Consider the following 25,629-nt stretch of genomic DNA (forward strand, 5'->3'; position numbering starts at 1 on the left):
ATTATTGTTTGGATCATCATGGATTCGTCAAATTATCTGTTTGAAGAGGATAAAAATGTGAGTTATTGTTAGAAGTACCATCACATCCATTTATAATTAACTGTTTTTAATGGGAAATAGCCACAACTTTACTAAAAAAATAAAATCATTTTTTTATTAAAATTGTGGCTTATTTCTCATTAAAAATAGTTAATTACAAAAATGCCACAAGAAAATAGTTTCAGAACAACATCCATTTATAATTACGATTTTGTTGTTCCATTTCAATATATCAAAGGGTGCATTCAGCAGACGCAATCGCTAACTAATCGATTAGTAATCGATTTGTGATTTACATGCTAAATGTCAAAATTTATGTGGCATTCAGCAGAAAATCACTAATCGATTAGTTAGCGATTGTGTCTGCTGAATGCACCCATTAACATAAACACTTCACAAAAGTAAGGTTATCAAATTATCAAGACGTTCAAGATAGAATGTCAACAGTGTCAAAATTCATCCGATTTTCGTGCAAAAGTTAAAATAATTTTAACTTCTTCCGATGACTTTAATTTCGTACGAATACCCAACTGTCACTTTTTAGCCAATGAAATTCTCTGAAATTTATATCGTATCATCGTACCGTCGGACATCGGATCTGTGAAAATCCACCTTTTGGCGTTAACCTTAACCTTAGGATCCTTACTAGGATTTTTTAGGTTATTCCCATTTGAACTGAATCTAATTATAAAACTGATAACATTAGTTTATCCTGATAAGGGTTCAATACTTCGTTCAATTATTTTGAAATTTATTCAATTCTGTAGTGAAGATGGGAGACACTGGTATCGATAAAGTTTGTAATGACTTCCACAGTTTGGAGGTCGAAGAAACTTTTGAAGATGCTTTGGATGGTCAATGCCTTGGACGCACCAGGAATGGTAAATCTGAATCTGATGAAGGAGATGCACAAGGAACAGATGGGTAAGATTTTTCTAAAACTTGAAATAATTAGAGAATATTGTGGTTGTAGCCTTGCGCTCTTAGCTTAAAATTTAACTAAATTATTACAGTAGAACCCGCTTATTAAAATACCGGTTATAGGCAGAACCTATTTTACTTCAAATCAGGCCCGAGGCACCACATAATTTTCGGGCCCCTAAATATAATTTAATAATAATATTAATTAAGTTAATTAGTTAATTTTGATATCAAATTTTTTAATTGTTCTAAGACCTTCTTCTTCTTAACGTGCTGTATCAAGTCTTCTTGACGTTGGCGATTAACATGGCGAAACTGTCTCTGTCTCGAGCTATTCTAAATAGTTGTTCTGCTTTCTTTATTCCTGTCCACTCTCGGATATTCTTCAACCAAGAGGCCTGCTTTCTATCAATTCCTCTGCATCCTTCGATTTTACCCATCATAATAAGTTGAAGAATATTATACCGGTCTCCCCTTACTACGTGTCCAAAATAGGCCAACTTTCTATATTTGTCAGCTTAGTTGTCTGCCACATTTGTCAGCTTAGTTGTCCATGGTATTTTCAGTGTACGTCTGTGCAGCCACATTTCAAAGGCCTCCATACGATTAATGGTCGATATTTTTAATGTCCATGCTTCGACAACATACAAGAGGACTGACCAAATGTAACATTTAATCATGCGCTTTCGATGTTTAAGTTTCAAGTTATCATTACAGAAGAATGACCTCATTTTTAAAAATGTTGTGTGGGCTATCTCGATTCTACATTTTATCTCTTTATCTGGATCTAGTTGTTCAGTAATATGGCAACCAAGATATTTAAAACTGGGTACTCTTTGAATTATATAACCATCGAAATATAACTGTGAATCTTGATGGGCCAAACAGCTACATACCACGTATTTTGTTTTTGAACAGTTTATGTTTAGGCCAAACTCTCTTCCCACTGTGTCAATGGCATTTAAAAGGTGTTGTAATCTATTCATAGCATCATTTAAAATAACTGTATCATCTGCATATCTGATTGTATTTATCAGAATTCCATTAACCCCTAAACGCCCAATCTTTTTTAGGTTCCATGTACGCCCAAGGGTGGGTAAAAATTGTCCACCTCGAAAATAGCTAATATATTTATTGAGAGTTGTTGGAAATGGATTAAACTTAAGAATCTTGTGCTTAATAAACACAGCATCTTCTAAAATAATAAGATAAACAATTTACAAACCCTACAACGACATTACAATGTACATCAAAATTAACATACCAGTAAAAGCTAGTAATTCAGATTTGTCGATTTTTTTTTTACATTCTTCTGTCAGCCTCCTCACTGGCGGATAATTATGTCGATTACGTAATTATACGTCGATAATTATATGGATTATGTTCCTACCAACGAGAAATTATATAGAAACCTTTAGTAACAAGTTTTACCAAGGGTGTACTTTTTATGTCCACCCATATTTAACTCAAGATATTACTTTTATCTTCAAAAATATCGGTAGAACCGATTTAACATTCGATAAAAGTCTGTCTTTTTAACAATAAATATTTTTTGGAAAATTTTTAAACACATAATAAATATGTTACAAGGGAATACTCATTAGGTGGACATTTTTTACCCACCCTTGGGCGTTTAAGGGTTAACTTTCACACCCCATTAAATATTCTATCTGAATATAAATTGAATAACAGTGGGGACAGTATACAACCCTGTCTGACACCTCTTTGTATTTTGCATATTTCTGTTGATTTCCTTTTTATGCAAGCTGTCGCTGTTTGACGCCAGTATAATTTTTCTATGATTCGTACATCTTGACTATCAACTCCTTAATCCTTTAATATTTTAATTAATTTGTGATGTTGTACTTGATCAAAGGCCTTCTCATAGTCAATAAATACAGCAAATACGTCTTTCCTTTGATCTCGGCATTTCTGCAATAATACATTTAGTGCAAAGAGTGCGACCCGGGTTCCCAGTCCATTTCTGACGCCAAATTGTGTTTCATCCTGGTCTTCTTCACATTTATCTCTGATTCTACTGAAGATGATACGTAGAAAGATTTTCAAACTGTGTCTCATGATGTGGTTCTAAGACCACAGTTGACAAATTTGAAAATTTATCTTGCTTTATTGCAATAAAAATTTTTTGATGATCTTTCCGGGCCCCATTAAAATGCGGACCTGAGGCAGGTGCCTCACTGGAATAGTGGTAAAATAGGCTCTGGTTATAGGAATATCCTGCTTTAAGGAATAGAAATTTTAGGTCCCGAAACGTTTCTACTAACCACCAATGATTGGTTATTAGAATATCCTGGTTATAGGAGTAACACTTTTGTTTTGCACGAAGAGGGTTCGCCTGTAACTGTTAATTCGCAGATGAATAATTTCACAATCACGGAAAATTGATGTAGTCAAATCACTTTTAACATAGACCTCATAGACTAACCAAATGACAGTTTCAGGGTATTTAGTATGTGGGTAATGAGCCATTAATTTAGTTGATTGATTGTATCTCTTTAGTTCAGAGAGACTGCAATCAGTAATATTCTTCTTCTTCATGTACCATGTTCTTTCAGAACGTTGGTTACCATCATAGCTATCTTAATTTTATTCACTGCCACCCTAAATATCATGCTTGTATCAACACCATACCAATTTCAAAAAGTTCTTCAACCATGAGGTTTTTCTTTGTCCTGGACTGCGTTTGCCTGCTGTTTTCCCTATATTTTGTAGTATTTTCATCATCATCAGTAGCTCGACAACCCTTTTTAGGGTCCTGGCTTGTTCTAGGATTTTTCGCCATTTTTTTCTGTTCCTTGCTTTGTTCTTTCAGTGGGTAATCTCAAGTGGTTTCAGATCTTGTTCCATGTATCTAAGTTTGGGTCTTCCCTTTGACCTTCTCCCTACTGGTGTTTGCTTCATTATATGTTTTGGTGTTTCGGTCTCCAACATTCGTTCAACATGGCCCATCCAGCACAGACGTCCGATCTTTATGGATGTTATGACGTAGGGTTCGTTGTATGCTGCGTATGGTTCAAAATTATATCTTCTGCGCCATACATCATTTTCTTTCACCCCCTTATATATGTGTCTAAGGATTTTTCGTTCAAACGTACCTAATAAGTTCTCATCGCTTTTCGACAGTGTCCATGTCACTGATCCATATATAAGGACCGGTTTTATCAGGGTTTTGTATATTTTGCATTTGGTTTTTCTCGTGATGTTGTTAGATCTTAGATGTTTAATGAATCCATTATATGTTTTATTAGTAATATGTATTCTTCGCTGACATTGTTATTTGCGGTAACTAGTGAACCTAGATATGTAAAATTTTTTACGCTTTCGGTGTTATAGTCTCTTATTGTCAGATTCTGTAGGTTTCTTTGGCCTGTCGATTTGCTGGCCTTCATGTATTTGGTTTTTATTTCATTAATATTTAGGTCACTGTTTTGTGCCGCTGTTTCTATAGCATTAAATGCTTCTATCATTTCTCTTTTGCTTCTAGCTATGATATCAACATCATCTGCAAATGCAAATATTTGTATACTTTTTGTTATTATTGTTCCTCTGGTGTTGACTTTTGACTCTCTAATTATTTTCTCTAATGTGATGTGAATAGAATACAGGATAGGGCATCTCCCTGTCGTAGGCCCGTTCTAACATAGATTGTATCTGTTAGTGCGTTTTGAATTCGAACCCTGCTTTGTACTTTAAGTGTTTCTTTTACTATATCAATGAGATGAGTTGGAATATTAAACTCCTTCAGGGCGTTGATCAGAAATTCTCGATGGATACTATCATAGGCACTCTCAAAATCAATGAAGAGATGATGTGTTTCTATATTAAATGCACTAGTCTTTTCCAAGATTTGTCTCAAAACGAAGATCTGATCTATTGTGGACTTCTGCCTGCAGAAACCACATTGATATACACCAACTATTTGTTCCTCATATGGTCTCAATCGCTCATACACAATATTTGACAGTATTTTATATGCCACAGTCAGTAGCGTTATTGCCCGGTAGTTTTTACATTGAAGTTGATCTCCCTTTTTATGTAGTGGAATGATTACTCCGGTATTCCAGTCTTGTGGCAGTTGTTTATTATTCCATATGTTCACTATAAGTTCGTGCATCGCATTTAATAGGGAGTCTCCGCCTTCTTTTATTAATTCTGCGCTAATGTTGTCCAATCCAGGTTACTTGTTGTTTTTCAATCTGGTAACTGCTTCTTGCATTTCAGCTACTGAAGGGGGGTTGTTTCTCTGGTATCTGTTTGATCCAGTATAATTTCATCGTATAGTGGATCTCCGTTTTGTTCAAACTTTTCTTTGAAGAATTCAGTCCATCTTTGCAGTATTTTCACTCTGTTGAGTTACTATATCTCCTTCTTTGTCTCTGCACATCATTGTTCTTGGTTTAAATTCTTTTCTGCTTTTGTTAAGTTTTTGGTAGAATTTTCTGGTTTCTGTTGGTTTATTTAATTCTTCAATTTCTTGGAGTTCTTTTTCTATGTGTTCTCTTTTCTTTCTGAGGTGTATTGTCTTCTCTTCCCTCCTTAGCATTCTATATTCCTCCTCTGTCTGTCTTGTTCTATGTCGTTGTTGTAGTCGTTGATATGCATTATTTTTTCTCTCTGTTATGTTATGACACTCTTCATCGAACCACTTCCCTTCAGTTGATTTGACCTCTTTTTGTAGACCCAAGGTCTCTTTGGCAGCGTCTTGTATGATGTTTTTATACGCTTCCCATTCTCTGTTTATATCCTCGTGCTTTTGTCTGTCTTCTAGCCTTCCTTTTATATATCATTTGTATTTGGCCCTTTTGCTGTTGTCCGCTAAGTTTTTTATTTCATATTTTTCAATTTTGGACCCCTTTTTTTTTAATGTTCGAGATTCTGGCTCTTATTCTACTTTCCACTAGGTAGTGATCTGAGTCTGCGTTTGCCCCTCGTCTGCTGCATACGTTTATTACGTCTGAGTGATGTCTAGAGTCAATAATAACATGATCGATCATGTTTACTGTAACCCCATCTGGAGATCTCCACGTTCCCTTATGAATATTTTTTCGCTGGAAGCATGTGCTGGCAATGACCATGTTAAGGAAAGTTGCTAGATTTATTAGTCTGATGCCATTGTCATTGGATACTTCATGAAGGCTGTGCTTACCTATCGTTGGTAGGTATTGTGGCTCTTTTCCTATTTTTGTGTTGAGATCACCATAAATAATTTTGATGTCATTCTTTGGGCATGAATGGTATGTATGCAGCTTCTAGGTCTTCATAGAATTTTTCTTTAACATCGTCTTCTTTTTCCTCTGTAGGGGCATGCACATTTAAAATGCTATAGTTAAAAAAAGTTCCCCTTAGTCTTAGGATACACATTCTAGGGTTCATAGCACGAAAGTCTCTTACGAGGTGTTTAACCTTTTTATTTACAATAAAGCCAGTACCTAGTGCGTGATCTTTAGAGTCGCAACTATAGAATATAATGTGGTGTCTTTTGTCGATGGTGCCAATCCCGGTCCATCTCATTTCCTGAAGAGCTGTTATATCTATGTTATATCTATTCAGTTCACCGAGCAGATTTTGGAGGGTTCCCGGTCTATATAGGGGTCGGATGTTCCATGTCGCAATTCTCAAATCGTGTACCTTTTTCTCGCGCAGTCGTCGTCGTTTGATCAGTCCGGTTTTCTTTCCTTGAACGTTCTTAACATGTGTGTTTTCTAGGATAGGGTTGTTAGCCCTACGCCCAACCCCCTTTTCGGAGGGCCATTTCTCCCTTCCTCGTCAGCCCTGACCCTACTTTCCACTGGGGTTGGTTACCCAATCTCCGGTAGGATTGCTCAGGTTTACCAGGGTCCACCCGTGTGATTAATCACACTTCTTGGAGGTGAGGATAGGAATTGAGTAGGAGTGGCTCGAGGTGTTATCAGCAAGCGTCACCTTGTATTGCGCATCTCTACTCCTTTGAACCCCTTTGTAGTATTTTCCCTTGCATAATATTCTGGATAATGAGAGGAGCAATGGGACCTCCTCTCATTACATGTCCGAAATACTCCAGCTTTCTCTCCTTGATGCTTTTTATAATCTCAGTAGTCTTGCTGAGACATTCTAGTATTCTGGAGTTTCGAATCTTTTCCACCCAAGAAACTTTTAAAATTCTTCTCTAGCACCACATTTACCACATTTCGAAAGCCTCAAGGCGATTTAGATCGATTTTATTCATAGAAGTAAGACACGTAGCAGCAAAGTAGCCAGATCTTCAATGCCAATTTTATGTCTATGTTACATAATACCTTGGACATCCTTTTAAAATAAGCCGCTCTGGCCTGCTCTATCCTAGATGTAATAATTTTGTCATGAGTCTCCGCGTTACAATTTAACCCCTTAATGCACAATTGTTTTGAAAAATACTGGCCAAAAAAAATAATTTTTTTTCATGTAAGAAGAGACAATTTAGAACGTTTGTTTTGACAAAGAAATTACAAAAATACAAAAATGGATTTGGATTTTGATAAGATTGCAGAACATAGTCAAATATTGTAATAACACACAGTGACTCATTTTGTGATTACAGAAAGTAAACCTGAGCATATTGGATATTTTGTTATGATTTCTAATCTTCAGAATCAGAATTTGAATATGAAGGAGGTAAGTCCCTAATAAGTGATAATAATATAAGAAGAAAAATGATATTTTTATACTTGAATAAGTAATTGTTATAGCCTACAATCCCATGTAAATGACCAATATCAATAAAATGTTTGTTTTTTTTTTGCTCTCACATTGTTATTTTCAATTCTCGATTGCATTTGAGTGTGATAAATTCAAATTCAAAATATCTTTTATTAAAAAAATTGTAAACAACACACTTATAGCAAATTGTCACAATTGAATAATAAGTGTCTAATATACATACAAAATTACAATTACAACTACTATGAGTTAAAAGTTAAAATGTGTGATTTAAACACTCATACACAGAATATGGTTCTAAATCCAATAAAATGCTTTTTATTTCATTTCTAAATATATTAAAATTCTGTTGCAATTTAATTCTAACAGGTAATTTGTTAAAAAATTGTATACATCAATATGTAGGTCTTCTCTCTATTGCGACTAACCTATGTATAGGAAAATTGAGCCCTACATACCTAGTGGGTATGCTGTGTTTTGGCTCACAATGTGTAAACCTATCCCTATTCTTGAACAGGAACAGTAAACACTCGTATATATAAAGCCCTACCACACTCAGAGAAAAATCATTGTAAAATCAAAAAAAATAATAATGATTCAATAAAAATCCAATATGTTTTGGCTTCATTAGTGTTTTTATTTAAATTAATAACAGATCTTATCATTTTAAACACATTTTTAAAATAAGCATGCTCATAGTCATTTTAATTGGTTAATCCTATTAAAACGTCGCACTGTGGTATTTGAACTAAATAAATACCATTAAGGAATTGAAATGACCTATCTATTTCAATGAACATGAAACACTGTTATTTTTATAATAGTTCTGTTTAGATTTAAATGTCGATAGTAACATTTTAAAAGTAAATTTGATTTGAAATAAAAATGCTATCCCTTTGATTTAAAGAGAAAATGATTTTACTTCCTTGGCTTTCCTTTTGTTTTTAAATTACGTTCTTTTTGTTTTAAAATACGTTCCTTTTATTTCAAAACTTACAGCAATATTATAAGTTGTTTGTCAATTTAAATCAAATTGTTTTCTTTATGAATTAAAATGAAATGTTTATTAATATATTAGTATTTTACTTTATTTAAAGTTTGAGGCGACTTTAATTCAAGCGCATTAGTACTAACATTTTAAATAAAATCAGCATTAAATTTATAACAAAAATATTTATTTCAATAATTTTGCATGTACAAAAATAACTTAAACCTATTATAACATCATAAAAATATTTACAAAAACTTATTCCTTAAGTACACTTTGCCGTTATTTGATGTGTATAGGTGCAATGGTGGTGAAGTAAAATACTCTACAGGTTTTAATTCAAACGTATTTAAATACTGTCCAATTTCGAATGATTGAAAATGATAGTCAAAACGTTTTAGCTCAATTTCACTTGCCAAAATATATAGTGAGTTTTTACATAGCTCAACAAGATTTATTATTTTAAAAAGTTTTACTTGGTGATGAGTTTCAGCGGCTGTCAAATACAAGTTAACTTTGTATTTTTTGCCATGGTATGTTCCTGACTCTGAAACACTAGCGCGCTGCAATTGCAATTTTTGAGCGTCAGTTAAAGTGTGTAAAGACTGTATATGCTCTAAGCTTAGGGAATAAATGTTTTCCAAATCAAATTCTGGACCACATCCGTGCTTAAAATCAATAAGAAATTTGGCATATTTAAGACCAGCCTTGATAGAAAGTGTGTAGGGGATATTAATTCTTGAAGAAGTATTTGTTGAATACATTTTTGAGCTTTGATGTTTTGCTTCAAATCTCAAACTCCATAAATATTTCGGTGGCCCACATTTACGGATGAGTGTTGGATAATGAACTAGAAAATGGTGTTTTGGTTTAAGGTCTCCATATAATTTTATATATAATTCATTATGTTGGCGAATAAGTGTTGTGAGTGCATTAATGTCTTCCGCATTGAATTCAGGCAATAAAATCTTATCCAACATTTCCAAAAGTAAACACAATAGTTTCCAGGATCTATTACATTTGGGAACCAAATCACCTAACATTAAAGGAAGAAAATGAATAAATGTCCAACATTCCCTCGCAGACATTTTTAATTTATTTGAATTTAAACGACTAATATCTATAGTGGACGAAGAAATATAACCGACTTCAGTTTCACCATATTGAAAAAGATTTTTACGGCTGTTAAGAACCTCTAGAGTAATTATATTTTCCTTTATTAATGATAATAAAATATTGCAAATGTCATAATGACACACACCTTCAAAAAGGTCATGCATAGCATCAAAAATAAAATTTTCGAGAACATGAAAAGAAGGTATTCGGTTGAATACACAGTCTTCTCGTAGCCCTGTTACTTCAAATTCTAGTTTTTTTAAGTCCATGTCATAGTTGTTTTCATTTCTTAGAGAATCATCAAATTGTATGCAATCCCTTTTTGTTTCTAATTTTGTGCGTTTACATACTCTACAAAAGCTGTTGGAATTAAAAGACTTGGTAAACCCCATAATTGTGTTGAGGCCCAAATTGTCACCTAGAACTGCTCCCAAAATGAAGTAAACTCTAATACTTTGATCAGGTGTATTAATAACGATACCCTCTTTTTCTAAAAATGTAAGTTCTTCAATTATATGATGAAAAGACACGTCATTTCCAAATTGCTTATAATCATTCGTTTTTAAAAAAGCACAATTGAATATAAATTGCAATCTGGATAGTAAATACTGAGGAACAGTTGGAAAACTGTAATATCCTGCCAAAATTGATGTTGAATGGCTTCCTAATGGATTATTTATACCATAATCGTCAAAATATAAAAATATAGGTATCACTGTTTTACCAGTAAATGATTTTATTTTATTTGTGTATGATTCTCCATTTATAAAATTAAATATTTTATTTTTCGATATTAATGCTTCAGCATTTCTTAGCGTTGAACTTAAAATCCCCGGACATTCAAAAAACGATTTTAACTGAAATTGTAATGGCATAAAATAAGCAGAAAATGCCTTTCCGTCTAACGTAGGATTTCCTTTTAGGACTCTTGTTGTTACATGATTGCTTAGTTCACGACGCTGTGGATCTTGATATAAATGAACTTGCTTTAACTGTTTAAAAAAACGGTGTTCTGTCGAAATTTCTGAGAAGGGATTTTCGCAAAAATTTAATATTGCCAGAACATCTTCCTGCAACGTTCCACTGCTCCCATTTTGCTGCATGAAGCAATTATGTATGACATTTTTAATAGCAGAGCACAAAGTCGTAACCTGTTTTTGGATAAATAACACATCACCTCTTGTCATGTTGTCCTCGGCATGTAAATGAAGGGAAAAATAAAGGGCTTTTTCTTTTATATCATTTAAGGATTCTAACAAATTAAAAGGTAATGGTATTTGCTCAGTAGCTACAATTTCATCATTAAATTTGTCATTATCCGTTAAGATAGCCAAAGCATTTTGATCAATATTAGGTTGGACAGTTTCAGTTAATGGTGCGCTAGATTTATGAATTTTCTGAATATGAACGTTAAATGATTTGATTGAAGAAAACAGTTGGTTACATCCATTTTGTTTACACTGTAATGTGTCAGAAGAAGTAATAAAATGACTGTATTTAAGATGATTTGCTAAGTCTTTTAATATTTTAAATGACATTGCACATTTACAGCACATAAACATCATAAAGTGTACTTAAAAAAATATGTAAAACACTATTGCAAATTTAGATATGCCACCAGTGATGATACACTGGGTAATGGTCTATCGTACTCTGTTTCAATTTCATAGATGTATTTTTGAATAAAGTACCAGGGCCCATAAGCGGCTTGTGGGTATTCTAGACTCAATACATGAAATAATTTAAAGCATGTATCTAAACATGACAAATAAGAATCATGATGCTGACAATATTTGTCAAAATATAGAAAATAATTTGTAATTTGGTCTGCACTATATCCTACAACCACAATGAGAGGCTGTAATGTTGTACCCTTGCTATAATACTTAGCTCGAAGTTCCGTCAATTTATTCTCAAAGTCGTTAATGGTTGGTATCCTTAGGGTGAAGCTTTCCTGTGCATCTTGAATAGTAACTTTTCGCTTGCTGCTTCCCTTTTCTACTGAAAACCGACTAGTTGGTAGAATAATGGAGTTTAATAATGTGGCCAAGATATAATCTTCAACATCTAAAACAGAAACAAATTTGAATCATAATATAAAAAAGAAAAATAGAATGAATTTTTTTTTCAAAAGTTGTATATTTGCCACAGTTTGCTAAAATATATATTTATTTGGTAGGTATACCAAGACCAAGTTGGAAAAAATCGACAAAACACTTATATTATTTTTTTTTTGAAAAATGGCTTTGACAGAGCCAATTAGCCAGTCTTGTTTGTGATTGATTGCAGATTCATAGTCATAAATTTCTTATTTTATAACATAAGTACATACTACAATATTATTTTTAGATACATACGTACATTGTGTTGCTTTTTTTTATTTTGTTTTTTTTTAATTATTTTACTGTTTTTTTAATATATATTTTAATTTGTGCTAAACACTTTTTTTTACTTTCTTACTTTTTTTATTGTTCTTTTCATTTTTATTTTTGTTTCATTTTTTTTTAATTTTTTTTGTTATTATTTTACTGTGTTTTTATATATATATTTTTTTCTTTTTTCAAACCACATTAACAAATTATGCCTAGTTAGTAGGTATATATTACATTTACAACTTATATTTACATAATTTAACATGTAAATACAAGTTGTAAATGTAATATATACCTACTAACTAGGCATAATTTGTATTAGAGACTTATATTAAAGACTTAGTAAAAATAGTTTTTGTTAGAATAAAATTTGCTCTTTGTGCTACTATGTAGCACAAGTAGCAACTAATTTATTATATTACAAAAAAACTTACTTGTTTCAGATTTGTCATTTAAAGATGAAAATAATAATTTGCAGGATTTATCATTTATATTTGTTCTATAAAATGATTTTATCTTCTTCTTAAAATCGTCCCATTTACTATATAGCAAAATCTCTTTTCCAGGAAACAGCAAGCGAAAATCAATGTCAATCTGAAAATAATAAAATAATATTAGATGCCTTGAATATAAATGCATCGCACATGAAACAAGTGATGCATATTATTATAGCAAGAAACTTACCAAGTCTTTTGCATTAGCATGTGAATATAAAGGCCAGTCCTTTAAAAAATTGACTATATTTGTATCATGACTAGAAGCTTTTAAGTCGCGATGTCGAAGGACAAAAGTTTTTTCCCATTTATCTTTCACTGCTTCCCAGTTAGTGAAATCTCTTTGGAGAGATGCTTTTATAGACTTTAATATATCTTCATCAAACTCCTGATTATCCTGTATTTTAGGTTGGTCAGTGGAAGATGCTGCAGACGATGAATTTTCTATTTTTCTTATTTTTGTGGTGGAATTAATATATTTATTATACAATCGGCCTCCTGGATTTTTTCTTTTTTGTCGAGAAAAAAAGTAATAATCCTAAAAAAATATTTATAAATAATACTTCAGATTAAACAGGTTTTTAAAACATTTTTACATACCAAAAACAATTTTTCTGAAGGGAAAGTCTTCTCTATCTCTTTAAGGATGGGTGGATAATCTTTGGGCGATAAAGAAGCAGCATTATATTGAATGTCTTCTAAAATTAAAGATACAAGGGCATCCCGACGAAGTTTGTCCAAAGAACTATGCTTATTATAATACTCCAAAATCGATTTGCCTTTATTAGAGTCCTTTAATAGATCACATAGGCTCTAAAATAAAAAGAAAATATGAAATAAATAAATCTATGGAATTATTAAGTATATATTACAGATGGTGCCCATTGCCCATAATATGTATGGAATAATGTAGATATGTAAAATTTAAGAAAAAAATATGAAAACTTTGTTGAATAAAAATTTGTGTCAGGTTATTCTTTTGCATATTTTTTTAAGAATCAGTCGTTTCCTGGCTGTGTCAACTACATATTTTTTTTAATAGGACACCCTATGTTAAATTTTATTGACTTCTAAGTATTATAAAATCGACAGTTTGTAGTTGCCAATTAATATAATGTCAAGTGTATCAAATGCCCGCAAAATAACATTTCATCCTAACTGATCTATTATTTTTACGTATCTGAACTGTAAAAAAGACCACTGTTACATACAAGTTTTTTGAATGTTACAAAGAATATAAAGATATATTATATTGTAGTTCATGTAACAGTTTGTTTTATTATTACAGATAATATTCTATACCTACATATTGTGGTCCCTGTACGATATTTTTTTTACTTTTCTGAAACAAATAATGTACTTCGCCATATGCAAAGTTTCTTTAAAATAGCATTGGAAATTATATTTGGTAGAATTTCTTGAATAAATGTGCACTACTCACCATAGATAGCTTACAAAAAGTAGTACTGGTTGAAGATCTACTTGTAGAAGGTGATAATGGATCTAAATTGGATTCATTAAGCCAAGATGCTACTTTCGATTGATTCGTTATTGTTTCGTCGTCTATATTATGCTAAAATATACAGGGTGTTATTTAATAAGTGTCCGATATTTCACAAGGTGATTTGTTTAAGTATTTTTAAGGTAAGTTTCTATACAGGGTGTTTCATAAGTAGGCGGCCAAAAGTTAAGGGCATATTCTGGGGATGAAATGGGGTCGATTTGACCCCATATACCTATATCCGAAATTGCATTGTTACTGAGATATAATCGTTCAAAGTGGAATTTTTTTTACAATTTTTGAAATATTTTTATTATTAGCTTACTGACTTAGCTCAAACTTTATGTGCTGTTTCTAGTTACTAAAGAGCACCGTCTGCAACCTCTTTTACAATTTTTGAGTTTTTGTAAAATATGTTTTTGGGGGTTGCTACCCTTGGTTTTTGCCAAAACTTTTTTATACGAACAACAACAAACATTTTTCTTGATTTTCCTGGTAGAAAATTTTATTTCAAACTTTTTTTACTCTTCATTGTTTTTCGTAAATATCACCCGCGCAACTCAGACTTGTCAGATGACGTCATTGGCCCACAGTCCGATTAATTATTTTAATCATTTTTTAAGTCCATATTAATAGTCTGTATGTCAATAACCATTAAAATTAAACAAAAAATTTTTCCTTACGGAGGACTCCAACAAGTACTAACACGTCCGTAACTAGATACACATACCGCTACCCTACGCAACCACTTGCTAGACTCTGTCGATATTAGGTATAAAAAAACAAATAGCTAAGTAAAAAATGTAAAGAAAATTACTACATACTATAAATTAATATACAGTGCTAGTCTAAAGTCCATACCCCCCTCCTATCTTTTCAACGATTATACTTACAATAGTAAAATTTGGAGGGAGGAAATAAACGGACATAAGCTTCTTAACTAGTCATGAAATAATAGTGACAGATGACGTTACAGAGCCACTGTGACCGATAATTTTAAATGGGACCTTATGACAAGTGATACCTAGTTTGAAAGGTATTCAAAATACCTATTCTGACATACTAATTTTTTTTGTTTAAGTTGATTTTGATTTTGGTGAATAAATTAAATAAATATAATATTGTAGCTTCGCCTATGTCTTTATGTATGCCCGCCTATGGCTTTTTGTCAAAAAAAGTTTACGTTTTTCAATTCTCTAGTAGTTTTTATGTCAACGTCAACCTTTTTGACTAGTAATCATTAGCTGAAACTCAAGCAGAATTAGTCTGACTGAATAGGGCTTTTCATCCATTGTCATTTGTTTGGAGCTTCTGTCATAAATTGTATAATCTGTGTATAATATTAATATAAGGGATTATACGACATTTGACAGAAGCTCCAAACAAATGACTGTGAATGAAAAGCCCTATAGGTATTTTCAATAGGGCTTTTCATCGATTGTCATTTGTTTGGAGCTTGTGTCATGTGTCACATAATATTAATATATCTAGTCATACGTCTTTGGTTTGTATCATTGGTATATAGCAACAACGTACGACTTAGATATATTAATATTATGTGACACATGACAGAAGCTCGAAACAAATGACTGTGAATGAAAAGCCCTATACCTTTCAAAGGAGGTATCACTTGCCATAAGGTCCTATTTAAAATTATCTGTCATAGTGGCCCTGTAAAATCATCTGTCACTATTACGTCATCTGTCATGACTAGTTAAGAAGCTTATGTCCCTTTATTTCTTCCCTCCAAATTTCACTATTATAGGTATAAGGGTTCAAAAGATAGGTGGGGGGTACGGACTTTTGACTAGCACTGTATATAGATATTATATTATAATATATTTAATATATTCCTAAATTTTAGCAGAAACATTTGTACATAGGTACAATTATACAAGAGATTCGAAAACACTTATTATACATAAACTTAATACAAGAACATACCTCATCTTTTCTCCAAATGAATAACTTGGACCGAAATTCGGCCCTTAAACCAATATCTGAGATTGCTTCTTTAATGTCATCTACAGACAGATAAATTAAGCTTCTGTATGTTACACCGCAATCTAAAATAATGATTAAATGATGAATACACACCCTAGGTATATATCGAAAGCAAGAAATATGAAAAACTTTTTTGGAATATATAAAAACAACATTGTTAAAATAGGTCTCAATAATATTTTCTTCATAATTACCTTTTAGCATTGGTAAAAGTTGCAACAGATTCCAGCCTTCTAGCAATGTTTGTAGCCGATCAAGGTCAACGTCTGTTTCCCCTAATTCTAATTTTTCAGCTGAACCCGCCTCTAGTAAATCTTGACGTGTCGAATTATTTAGTTCATCAAGTGTCAAATTTAAGATAACAACGCTGTCTTCTTCGGTGTTAACGCCGCCGCCGGCGGCTTCGTCGAGAACACCGGGTTCAGTGTTGTCGCTGTCGCCATTTGCCAGGATGCTTAGTGGCTCTGCCATATTATCGCTAATATATTATAAGGGGATCTAACCGCCTTACAAATTTTTCAATTCTCACGGGTTTAAGAATATAAAAGGATATGATTGGAAACAACTGTAAACTGTATTATGCACAACTTTTATTCACACTATTAACACGAGCACGCGGACACTGGACACCATTGCCGAAATTGCGGAACGAAACAAAATGCACGCACAATGCACATCATAGGCCGCATAGAAAACAACGGCTTTCTGATCAGTGTTGCCAACCCAGTAGAATTTCTACTAAATATAGTAGAATCTTATAGAAACAATATCTTCTCGCTCTTAAAATAAAAATGTTCACATAAAATTAAAAGGATGTCTTATTGATTTAAGCAGACGGGGAAACATCTTCATATAATAATGCATTGCTGTTTGATTCGAATGTGGTTCTTTTAAATCATATATCCGCTAATAATTGATTTAAAGGGAAATACTAGTAAAAATTTCAGAAAAGCAAATTAAAATAAAAATGTGTATATTTGATTGTATCGCCGCCCTATTAATGTTAGTAGACAAGTAAAACAATTTAACAATGCTGCTTTATTTTAAATGTGGTTCTTTTAAATTATATGTGATAATATTTAATTTAAAAAGAAGTAATATTAGATATCAAAGAAAAGGAAATTCCCTTAATTTTAAATAATTACATTTTTCTTATGTATTCAAATCAATATCATATCATTAGCGAACGTTTATGAAATGAATACTTTTAATTAATTAAATTAAGCAGATCAACTTAATTATTTTAACGTGATTTGTTGTGCATTTTAAAACGCATAAATTTTCTGAGTGCACCGTTAATAATCCTAACTCCCTAAATTTTCCCCTACAGGTCCTTCGAGCTTTTATCTTGAGCATTGTTCTTATTGCTCTCTTCTGAGCAATGAATACTCTATCAACATAATTTCCTCCGCCCCAGAAAATAATACCATATCTGAGCACTGAGTAGATGTTTGCAAAATAAACTGTCTTAAGGTGTTGTAAATTCAAATACTTGAACATTACTCTTAATGAATAACATGCCGTGTTGATTCTTTTGCGAACAACACACAGATGCTCTGACCAATTATAGAAACATAAAATATAACGTTGCCCGAATTATCTCAAGTGTGCACATTTTGGCAAGTTTAGTGCGCTCGAGTTAATTCGAGTGTGTATGTTAAGGGGTTAATTGATATAGAAGGTAAACAATTTGATTAACTTGCTTAAGTTTCTGCTTATATTCTGTTGTTTACTTATTACAAGTATTTTGGTTTTCCGTATGTTCAGATCCAGAACTGCTTCCTTACAACTCTCAACAACACTATCAGTAATGTTTGCAGATCTTTGTGAGTAGGAGTCCCAGTCTAAATATGCTTTTCTGTCCGTGATTACTCTTGTTGTTTCACCGGCCAATTGTCTGTGATATGTGTGACACATTGTTAGCATTACGCCATACTCAACGTGTTAATAGTGTGAGGTAGGAATTTTTGTGTTGTATGTTTTCTATTCTGAATCTGTCAAAATGAATCTCAGTTGAGCGAACAGAGTTTATTGTATAACAATTTAAAAGATAAGGGGGAGACTTTTCGCTAGCACTCTACAGAGTGAGTTTTATGTATGGAACGTTATGTCGAAAACGGCTTGAATGATATTATATTTACATTGTTGTCAGATCTTCCGTTTTTCTGGAAATCTAATGAACAAATTATAAAAATCAATTTTTTCGGCCAGGGCTGACGTGATTGTAAGTTATTTGGATCGTTGGGAATTTTTCTCTAAAGTTTTGAGTTATAAACAATTTAAAATTAAAAAAAAAACGAAAAATGACGATTTTTGAAGTTTAAAAACACAATTAAATAATAGTATTTTTGAATGTTGTTCTGAAGCTATTTTCTTGTTACATTTTTGTAATTAACTAGTTTCATGGGAAATAAACCACAATTTTACTAAAAAAAAAAAAATGGTTTTATTAACGTTTTGATGTCCAAATCGGATGCCGTTGTCAAATTATTAATATTTTTTGTATTTTGACAACGGCATTCGATTTGAACATCAAAATTTTGGTAATTTCAAAAATTATATTTTTTACTTATGTTTTTGAGCCTTGAAAATGGCATTTTTTGTTTTTTTTTTCAGTTTTAAATCGTTTATAGGTAAGTCAAAATCGATGAACTTCAGAAAAAAATGACAAAAGACCTTTTTTGTTCTCAATGATCCAAAGAACCTAAAACAATGTCTGTCCGGACCGAAAAAAATGATTTATAAATTTGTTTTATTTTTTTTTAATAAATGCAACAATACCTCTGAAATTACGGGAATTAGGTATAGGGAATATTACATGAAAAATAATCAGTATTTCTAATAAGGACTTCAAGACGCAAAAATTATACATGGTGTCCCGTTTGAAATAAGAAAGTTCACTAGATTTTCAGAAAAACGGAAAATCTGACAACAATGCAAATACCATCATAATATCTGCCGCGTCATAAGACCCTTACGCACTAGCAGCTCCTTAAAAAGTCTATAAAAATTGTGCAAGCCGTTTCCGAGATAATTGAGGCGTTTCATACATAAAACTCATTAATTTAAAGTATCAAAAAATACAAGTTTGAGGAAATGAATGTGGAAATTCAAAGAAACTTGGAAAAACCAACGACGGGCAGTTACAGGACTTATCAAAACGTCTGATAGTAAAATTAACACTGAATATTTTATTTCCAAAATAGAGGAGTAATCGGCAATAAGTGCAGTAGAAGTGAAGTTTATAGTAACAAATATGCACCACAAACTTGATGCTTGCAACCCAATAAAGATGACAGTTCTACTTGATATTGGAGAGAAAACTAGGACTAGAAAAATATGCTCGGTAAGTTTTGATACTAAATTAATACTAAATTTGATTTAGCCCAGTAAATGACCGTTTTGGAGTGTTATTTTCCTAGTCACGACGGATTTACTTGAAAATTTGGATTTAGGTTCCTTTTACCCTCAACTTCAATAACAACACAAAACATTCCAGGAATGTTCCTAGAAGGTACACACAGGACATTGAAAACATTCCTGGAATGTCCCCAAAAGCACACGAACGTCCCTGGAAAGTCCCAGGAAAGTGCTGTGTCAGCATTTTAAACATTCCTTGAATGTCTTCTTGGAACATTCCATGAATGTCTACAAATGTTCTTTGGACATTCACAGTAAATTTTTTAGACTGAATGTCTTGTTGGAACATTCCATGAATGTCTATGTATGTTCTGTGGACATTCACAGTATATTTTTTAGACATTCCCTGGATATAGTCGCTGATGTGACATAATACCTCCGATTTGTTTTTTCATGAGTTTTGTAAGAGAGACTAAAAATTTTTTTTACAGTCACCTCCTGGTTTTATATGACATTTTTTGACATGTTTTGTGGTAAATTCAACTATCTATTTACTACAAAACGTCAAAATTTACATGTGAAAACAGGAGATGACCCTAAAAACGGTTTTTCGTCTCCTACAAAATTCATGAAAAAGCAGATAGGAGGTATTGTCACATCACCGACTATATACCAGAAGTGTATGTGGCCATACCAAATAATACATCCTTGATAAATATAAACATTTTTATTTCACAAAATCTTGTCATATATTTTTTTCCATAATCATCACTACGATGATGATTCATTGTATTGAATTGTACATTTCAATAACAATCTGGTCATAACTGACCAATGAGCAATTTTAATTTAACCTAAATTACTATTGCTCGTTAAAATGAAGAGCTTACCCCATAGCGTCTCTTATCTAATCTAACAAGATCGTGCACTATTCTCTGGCACACAAGCACTATGCTCTGCTTTTCACTATCACCAATCACTCAAACTAGTTCAAAAGGCATTGTCCTCTTCAATCTTCTAGTTTGCCCAGTAGTATCGAGGAGCTAGATTTCCTCAATATTCTCGTACTTATGAAGTTGTTGCTCGTGACTTGCCCTGCCATCTTCTTGATGATTATATCCAGGTTCCATTCCATATTTGTTTATAAAGTAATAACTTATTATGCATCGACAATGTGGAGTTTCTTCCAACTAACCAATACACTTTTTATATCTTTCTTTTGCCTTTCATAGCCACAAGGCCTTTCCTTCCTGTTTTTTTATAGACCACTTTCAGCTGATTCTAAAAAATTAAAATGAATGGTAATTTTTCGATTCTTTATATTTTAATAATATGCATAAATTATTCGTTTCATAAAGAATAAAGAAAATTGAAAACGGATTTTATAATAGTTACATAATTGTTTAAACAAAAGAGATCCAGCCAGAGCAAAGCCAACAGAACAGCAAACAAAAGCCACTAATTTCCATTTTCAATTTCCAATCAGAAATTTTTAGGTTATCATGAATCATGAAATGTGATGACCACGCTCACGCTACATAGATAAACGCGTGGCAAATTTGAAAATGAACGCACATTGAATAGTAAATGGCCTCTCTTAAAATATAGAACATTGGTAGTATGTTCATAGAATGTCTTGTGATAACATTTCACCAATAATTTAATCATATGTTCAGCGAATATTCCTTGAATGTCCAGGACATTCAAACATTACTAGAACTTTGATAGTACATTCCTGGAATGTTTTGTGTTGTTAGGGAATCTATCTCTCTCGTTTGTTATTTATGAAAAAAAAACAGCAAATACAAAATATGTGATTGATGTGATCGTTCATGGGTATTCTTTCATTTTTCCGACTGTATGTGGCGTCATGGGTTCGAACTATTTTAAATACACAGAAGATTTTAAATTTGTACTTATTATGAGTTTTTATGAGTTACATATTATGAGTTTTTGAAGCGTGAAATTTTGGAAATCTCATTTTTAAACAAAACTGAACATTAGGGTAATAAAAAAAAATGTGCAAGTTTTCTAGTTTTTTATACGTGCATAGAAATCGGCCCACTTAAAAATTTGGTCATTTTTGATGTCTCATATTTCCTAAACCTGTTGGCCGATTTAAGTAATTTTTTAAACATGTTATAGCCTGATTGTTTAACAATACAACTGTAATAGCATTGTTGCTAAACAGGTAAATTTTCATTGTATACCGGGTGTACCAATCAAACTGTTTTTTCTCAAAATTCGCATCACCATGTGGAATATTCTAGCATTTATAAAATACTGAAATTAAAACCCAACTATAGCCTCAGGTTTTCTTAATATTCTGTTTTTTGGTTCATTCGTTTATGTTGGATAATAAAAAAGTTAGATACTTTGACAACTAGACAAGTTCTTCATCAATACACAGTGTGTCTAAATAAGTGTGACAAACTTTAAGGGGTAATTCTGCATGAAAAAATAATGACAGTTGGCTTTATAAACGTATGTCCGCAAATGTTTCGTTTCCGAGGTACGGGATGTTGAATTTTTTCTTACAAACTGACGATTTATTTTATTGCTTTAAAACCAGTTGAGATATGCCAATGAAATTTGGTGGGTTTCAAGACGTAGTTATTGCACATATTTTGACATACAATTAAGAATTTAATATTCACCATTAGCGGGCATACGTGTGTAATATGACCGATCATATTACCCGTATGCACGCTAATGGTGAATATAGAATTCTTAATTTTATCCCGAATAAAGTACGTGCCTCCTAGTGGCGGGATACGGGCAACAATACATTGGCTTATAGGGCAGTCCTTAGAGTAGGGATCCTGGCCTATACAGAAAAATTCAGGCGGGTGTGGGGTAATACTGCACTTTGGTTGCATTGGTGGTGTATTTGCTAAACATGCAGGGCAGGGTATGGTGCTGATAGAAAAGGCATTCAGGCATCAAATATCCAAAAATCTTTTCAGGCCATAATAATGAAAAGACCTTCTCCAAACGCAATAAAAACTTATACTGAAATGATGGCATCTCCTGAGGTAAAATGTTCCGGAAGTAAAATGAGCCTCCGTTCGGATCTCCGGGTGAGGACTATCTCAGGGGGAACACCATTACAGGTTAGAAAAATCAGAATAGGGTCTTGGAATCTTGGTAGTCTTACAGGTAAGAGTCTGGAGTTAGTGGATGCACTCAAACGAAGAAGAGTTCAAATTGCTTGTATTCAAGAAACTAGGTGGAAAGGACAAAGGGCGAAAGAACTAGGCGATGGATATAGATTGTGGTATGTAGGGAGCAGTAACACTAGAAATGGAGTTGGTATAATTGCTGATAGTGAAATGAAAGATAACGTAGTAGAAGTTGTAAGAACGAGTGATAGAAAGAATGATGTCAGTGAAATTTGTAATTGATAAAGAGGTATTGAATGTTGTGTGTATGTATGCTCCTCAAACAGGTCTGGGTGAGAATGAAAGAAGAGCTTTCTATGATCAATTAGGAGACGTACTGAGTGATATTCCAGCAAAGGAGAAAGTTATAATAGGAGGTGATTTCAATGCACATGTGGGCCAAGCCAAGACAGGATATGAAACAATACATGGGGGATTAGGATTTGGAACTGGAAATGAAGCTGGAGATGACATGCTAGAATTAGCAACAGCATTGGATATGGCGATTGTTAACACATTCTTTAAAAAGAGAGAAAGAGTGTGTGATCGAACCGGTCCTGGTAAAGAGACAGTGAGGTTGATTTAAATCCGCTCCGCAAAAAAACTTCAAATACTGAAACTTTGCGAGCAGAAAAATCACCAAATTATTTGCAAAGTGTAAATAAGTGAGTTAAGAAATTTACAGTGTAAATTTAAAAAGAATATTGAAAGTAAGATCCATACATTATTAATCTAACCTAGTTTTAATAAAATTATATTTTAACTACTAACAGTAAAATAATTACAGTCATATCAAGTTTTTTGGCACTGATAAGAAGTCAAGGTCCTATGGGTGGACTAGCCGAAGCTGCTTTCAGCAGTGGTAATTACTAATAAATTGATTTAATTATAATTAAGGTACTTCGGTATCTATCTATCGAAAAATACAGAGTCGGCTTTCTGAACGAAAACAAGAAGATATTGAAGAATAAGAAGATATTGAAGAATAAGAAGATATCGAAGAATAAGAAGATATTGAAGATAAGAAGAAGACATTGTTGATAAATCTAATTTATTCAAGTGAACATTAATTGTTGATATAAATAAATAAATAAGATATTAAATGGTATTTAAATAGTTTTATAATTAAAGTAAAAAAAAATTGAATAATATATAAATATTTTGTAATTAAAGTAAAAAATTTAATTAATTTGATTTAATCAAGTAGGTTTTAATTTGATTTAATATTTGTATTTATAAATACATACCTACTTTAATAATTTGAATAGGAAGAAAGATGGCGGATGGTAATGATAGCATTAATGAGGACGGTAAAAGAAAAAGCAAAGAGGAGCCAGATATATTTAGCAGGAGTAGAAAAGTGAACCGAACACCAGACAGGTCGAAACCATCAACGAATGAAACCAGCAGCCAGAACGAAATGATGGAACTAATGAGACAATTAGCAAGCGATAACAAAAAGAAAAACAAGGACCTGGAAGATATAAAAAATACAATGGGTAATATGATTGAGGAACTAAAAGAAATTAGGAAGGAAAATAATGAATACAAATTGCAAATGAAAGAAATAATAAGAGAAAATGAAAATCTAAAGAAAGAAATGGCTACGATGAAACAAAAAATAGATAAAATAGAAATAACCTTGGAAGCATGTCAGAAAGAAAAGAAGAAAAATAACCTAATAATGAGAGGCTTACCACTAGACACAATAGGAACAGAGCAAATAGAGAACTTCATAGAAACAAAAATGGGAGTAAAATCAGAAATAAATAGGGTACAAAAGATAAATGAAACAATGTGTGTTATAGAATGTAAAAAATTCGAAGATAAAATGAAAATACTGAAAGCCAAGGGTAAACTAATGAGCTATAAACAACATAGAGTATATATAGAATGTGACCTAACATTAAAAGAGATAGAAATACAAAGAAACCTTAGGAAGATAGCAGCAGAGGAAAAGACTAATGGGAAAAGGACAAAAATTGGATATGGATTCATAATTATTGAAGACATTAAGTGGAAATGGAACCAAAAAACAAGCCGGATAGAAAAAGTAACATACAATACAGAACCAACTTGTTCAAAAAACTAGCTGTAGAAAACACAATGATGGACCGAGAAACAAAACAGGCAAAGAACAGGGACATGACCAGATTTAAAGATAATAACACAAACGTAAGGAAAAACAAATTGAAGTACAACCTAAACATAGAAAAGAACAGAACAATTTTGAAAATGGCATCATGGAATGTAAGAGGTATAAATGGGAAAGAAATAGAACTGGGGGAAGAAATTAGAGATAAGAACATTGAAATAGTAGCTATAACAGAGACAAAGAAAAAAGGAAGAGGATCAATAATATTAGAAAACGGAATGTTACTAATATACAGTGGAGTGGAAGAAACGAAGAGAGCTCAGGCAGGAGTAGCGTGCCTGATTAAGAAGGATAGTATCAACAAAGTAAAAAATTGGATATATTACAACGAACGTATACTAAGAGTAGACATATATATGGATACAGAGGAAACCAATACAAACCTAATCATATGCTATGGACCAGATGAAGACGCAACAAAAAACGAAAAGAATGAGTTCTGGGACAAATTACAAGAAGTGATAAATGATTGTACAGAGAAAATGGTGATCACAGGAGACATGAACAGTAGAGTGGGGAAAGAAGCAGAAAAATGGAACAATGTCATCGGACCGTATGGGGAGGAAAAAATAAACAAAAATGGAAAATTACTACTTGAATTCTGTCTAGACAATAACCTGGTGATTATGAACACACACTTCCAACATAAAAGGATACACAAGATCACAAGAGAAGTCAAATCAAGAGACGAACAATCAATTATAGACTATACTATAGTGCAAAAAACAGGGAAGAACTGGATAAGAGACGTAAGGGTGAAAAGGAGTTATGAAATTGGTAGTGACCACTATCTACTAGAAACCACATTCAAAAGCAAAAGAA

At 32.5% G+C, this 25,629-nt stretch overlaps 1 protein-coding gene across 3 annotated transcripts in view; it reads left to right on the top strand.

The window, feature by feature from the left end:
- The first annotated feature begins 456 nt into the window (after positions 1 to 456).
- LOC126892317 (caspase-1-like) overlaps positions 457 to 25,629 on the top strand; it is a 91,725-nt gene continuing 66,552 nt past the window's right edge. For 2 of the 3 annotated variants that reach the window (XM_050661813.1, XM_050661814.1), the window contains exon 1: positions 457 to 963. In XM_050661813.1, coding sequence (XP_050517770.1) covers positions 812 to 963 — 152 coding nt within the window. In that variant the 5' untranslated portion in view covers positions 457 to 811. Of the gene's footprint in view, positions 964 to 19,337; positions 19,478 to 25,629 lie in introns of all 3 variants that reach the window. The other variant, XM_050661815.1, reaches the window with a different exon arrangement.

This window comes from Diabrotica virgifera, chromosome 9 (assembly GCF_917563875.1).
Source record: "Diabrotica virgifera virgifera chromosome 9, PGI_DIABVI_V3a".
NCBI lineage: Eukaryota > Metazoa > Arthropoda > Insecta > Coleoptera > Chrysomelidae > Diabrotica > Diabrotica virgifera.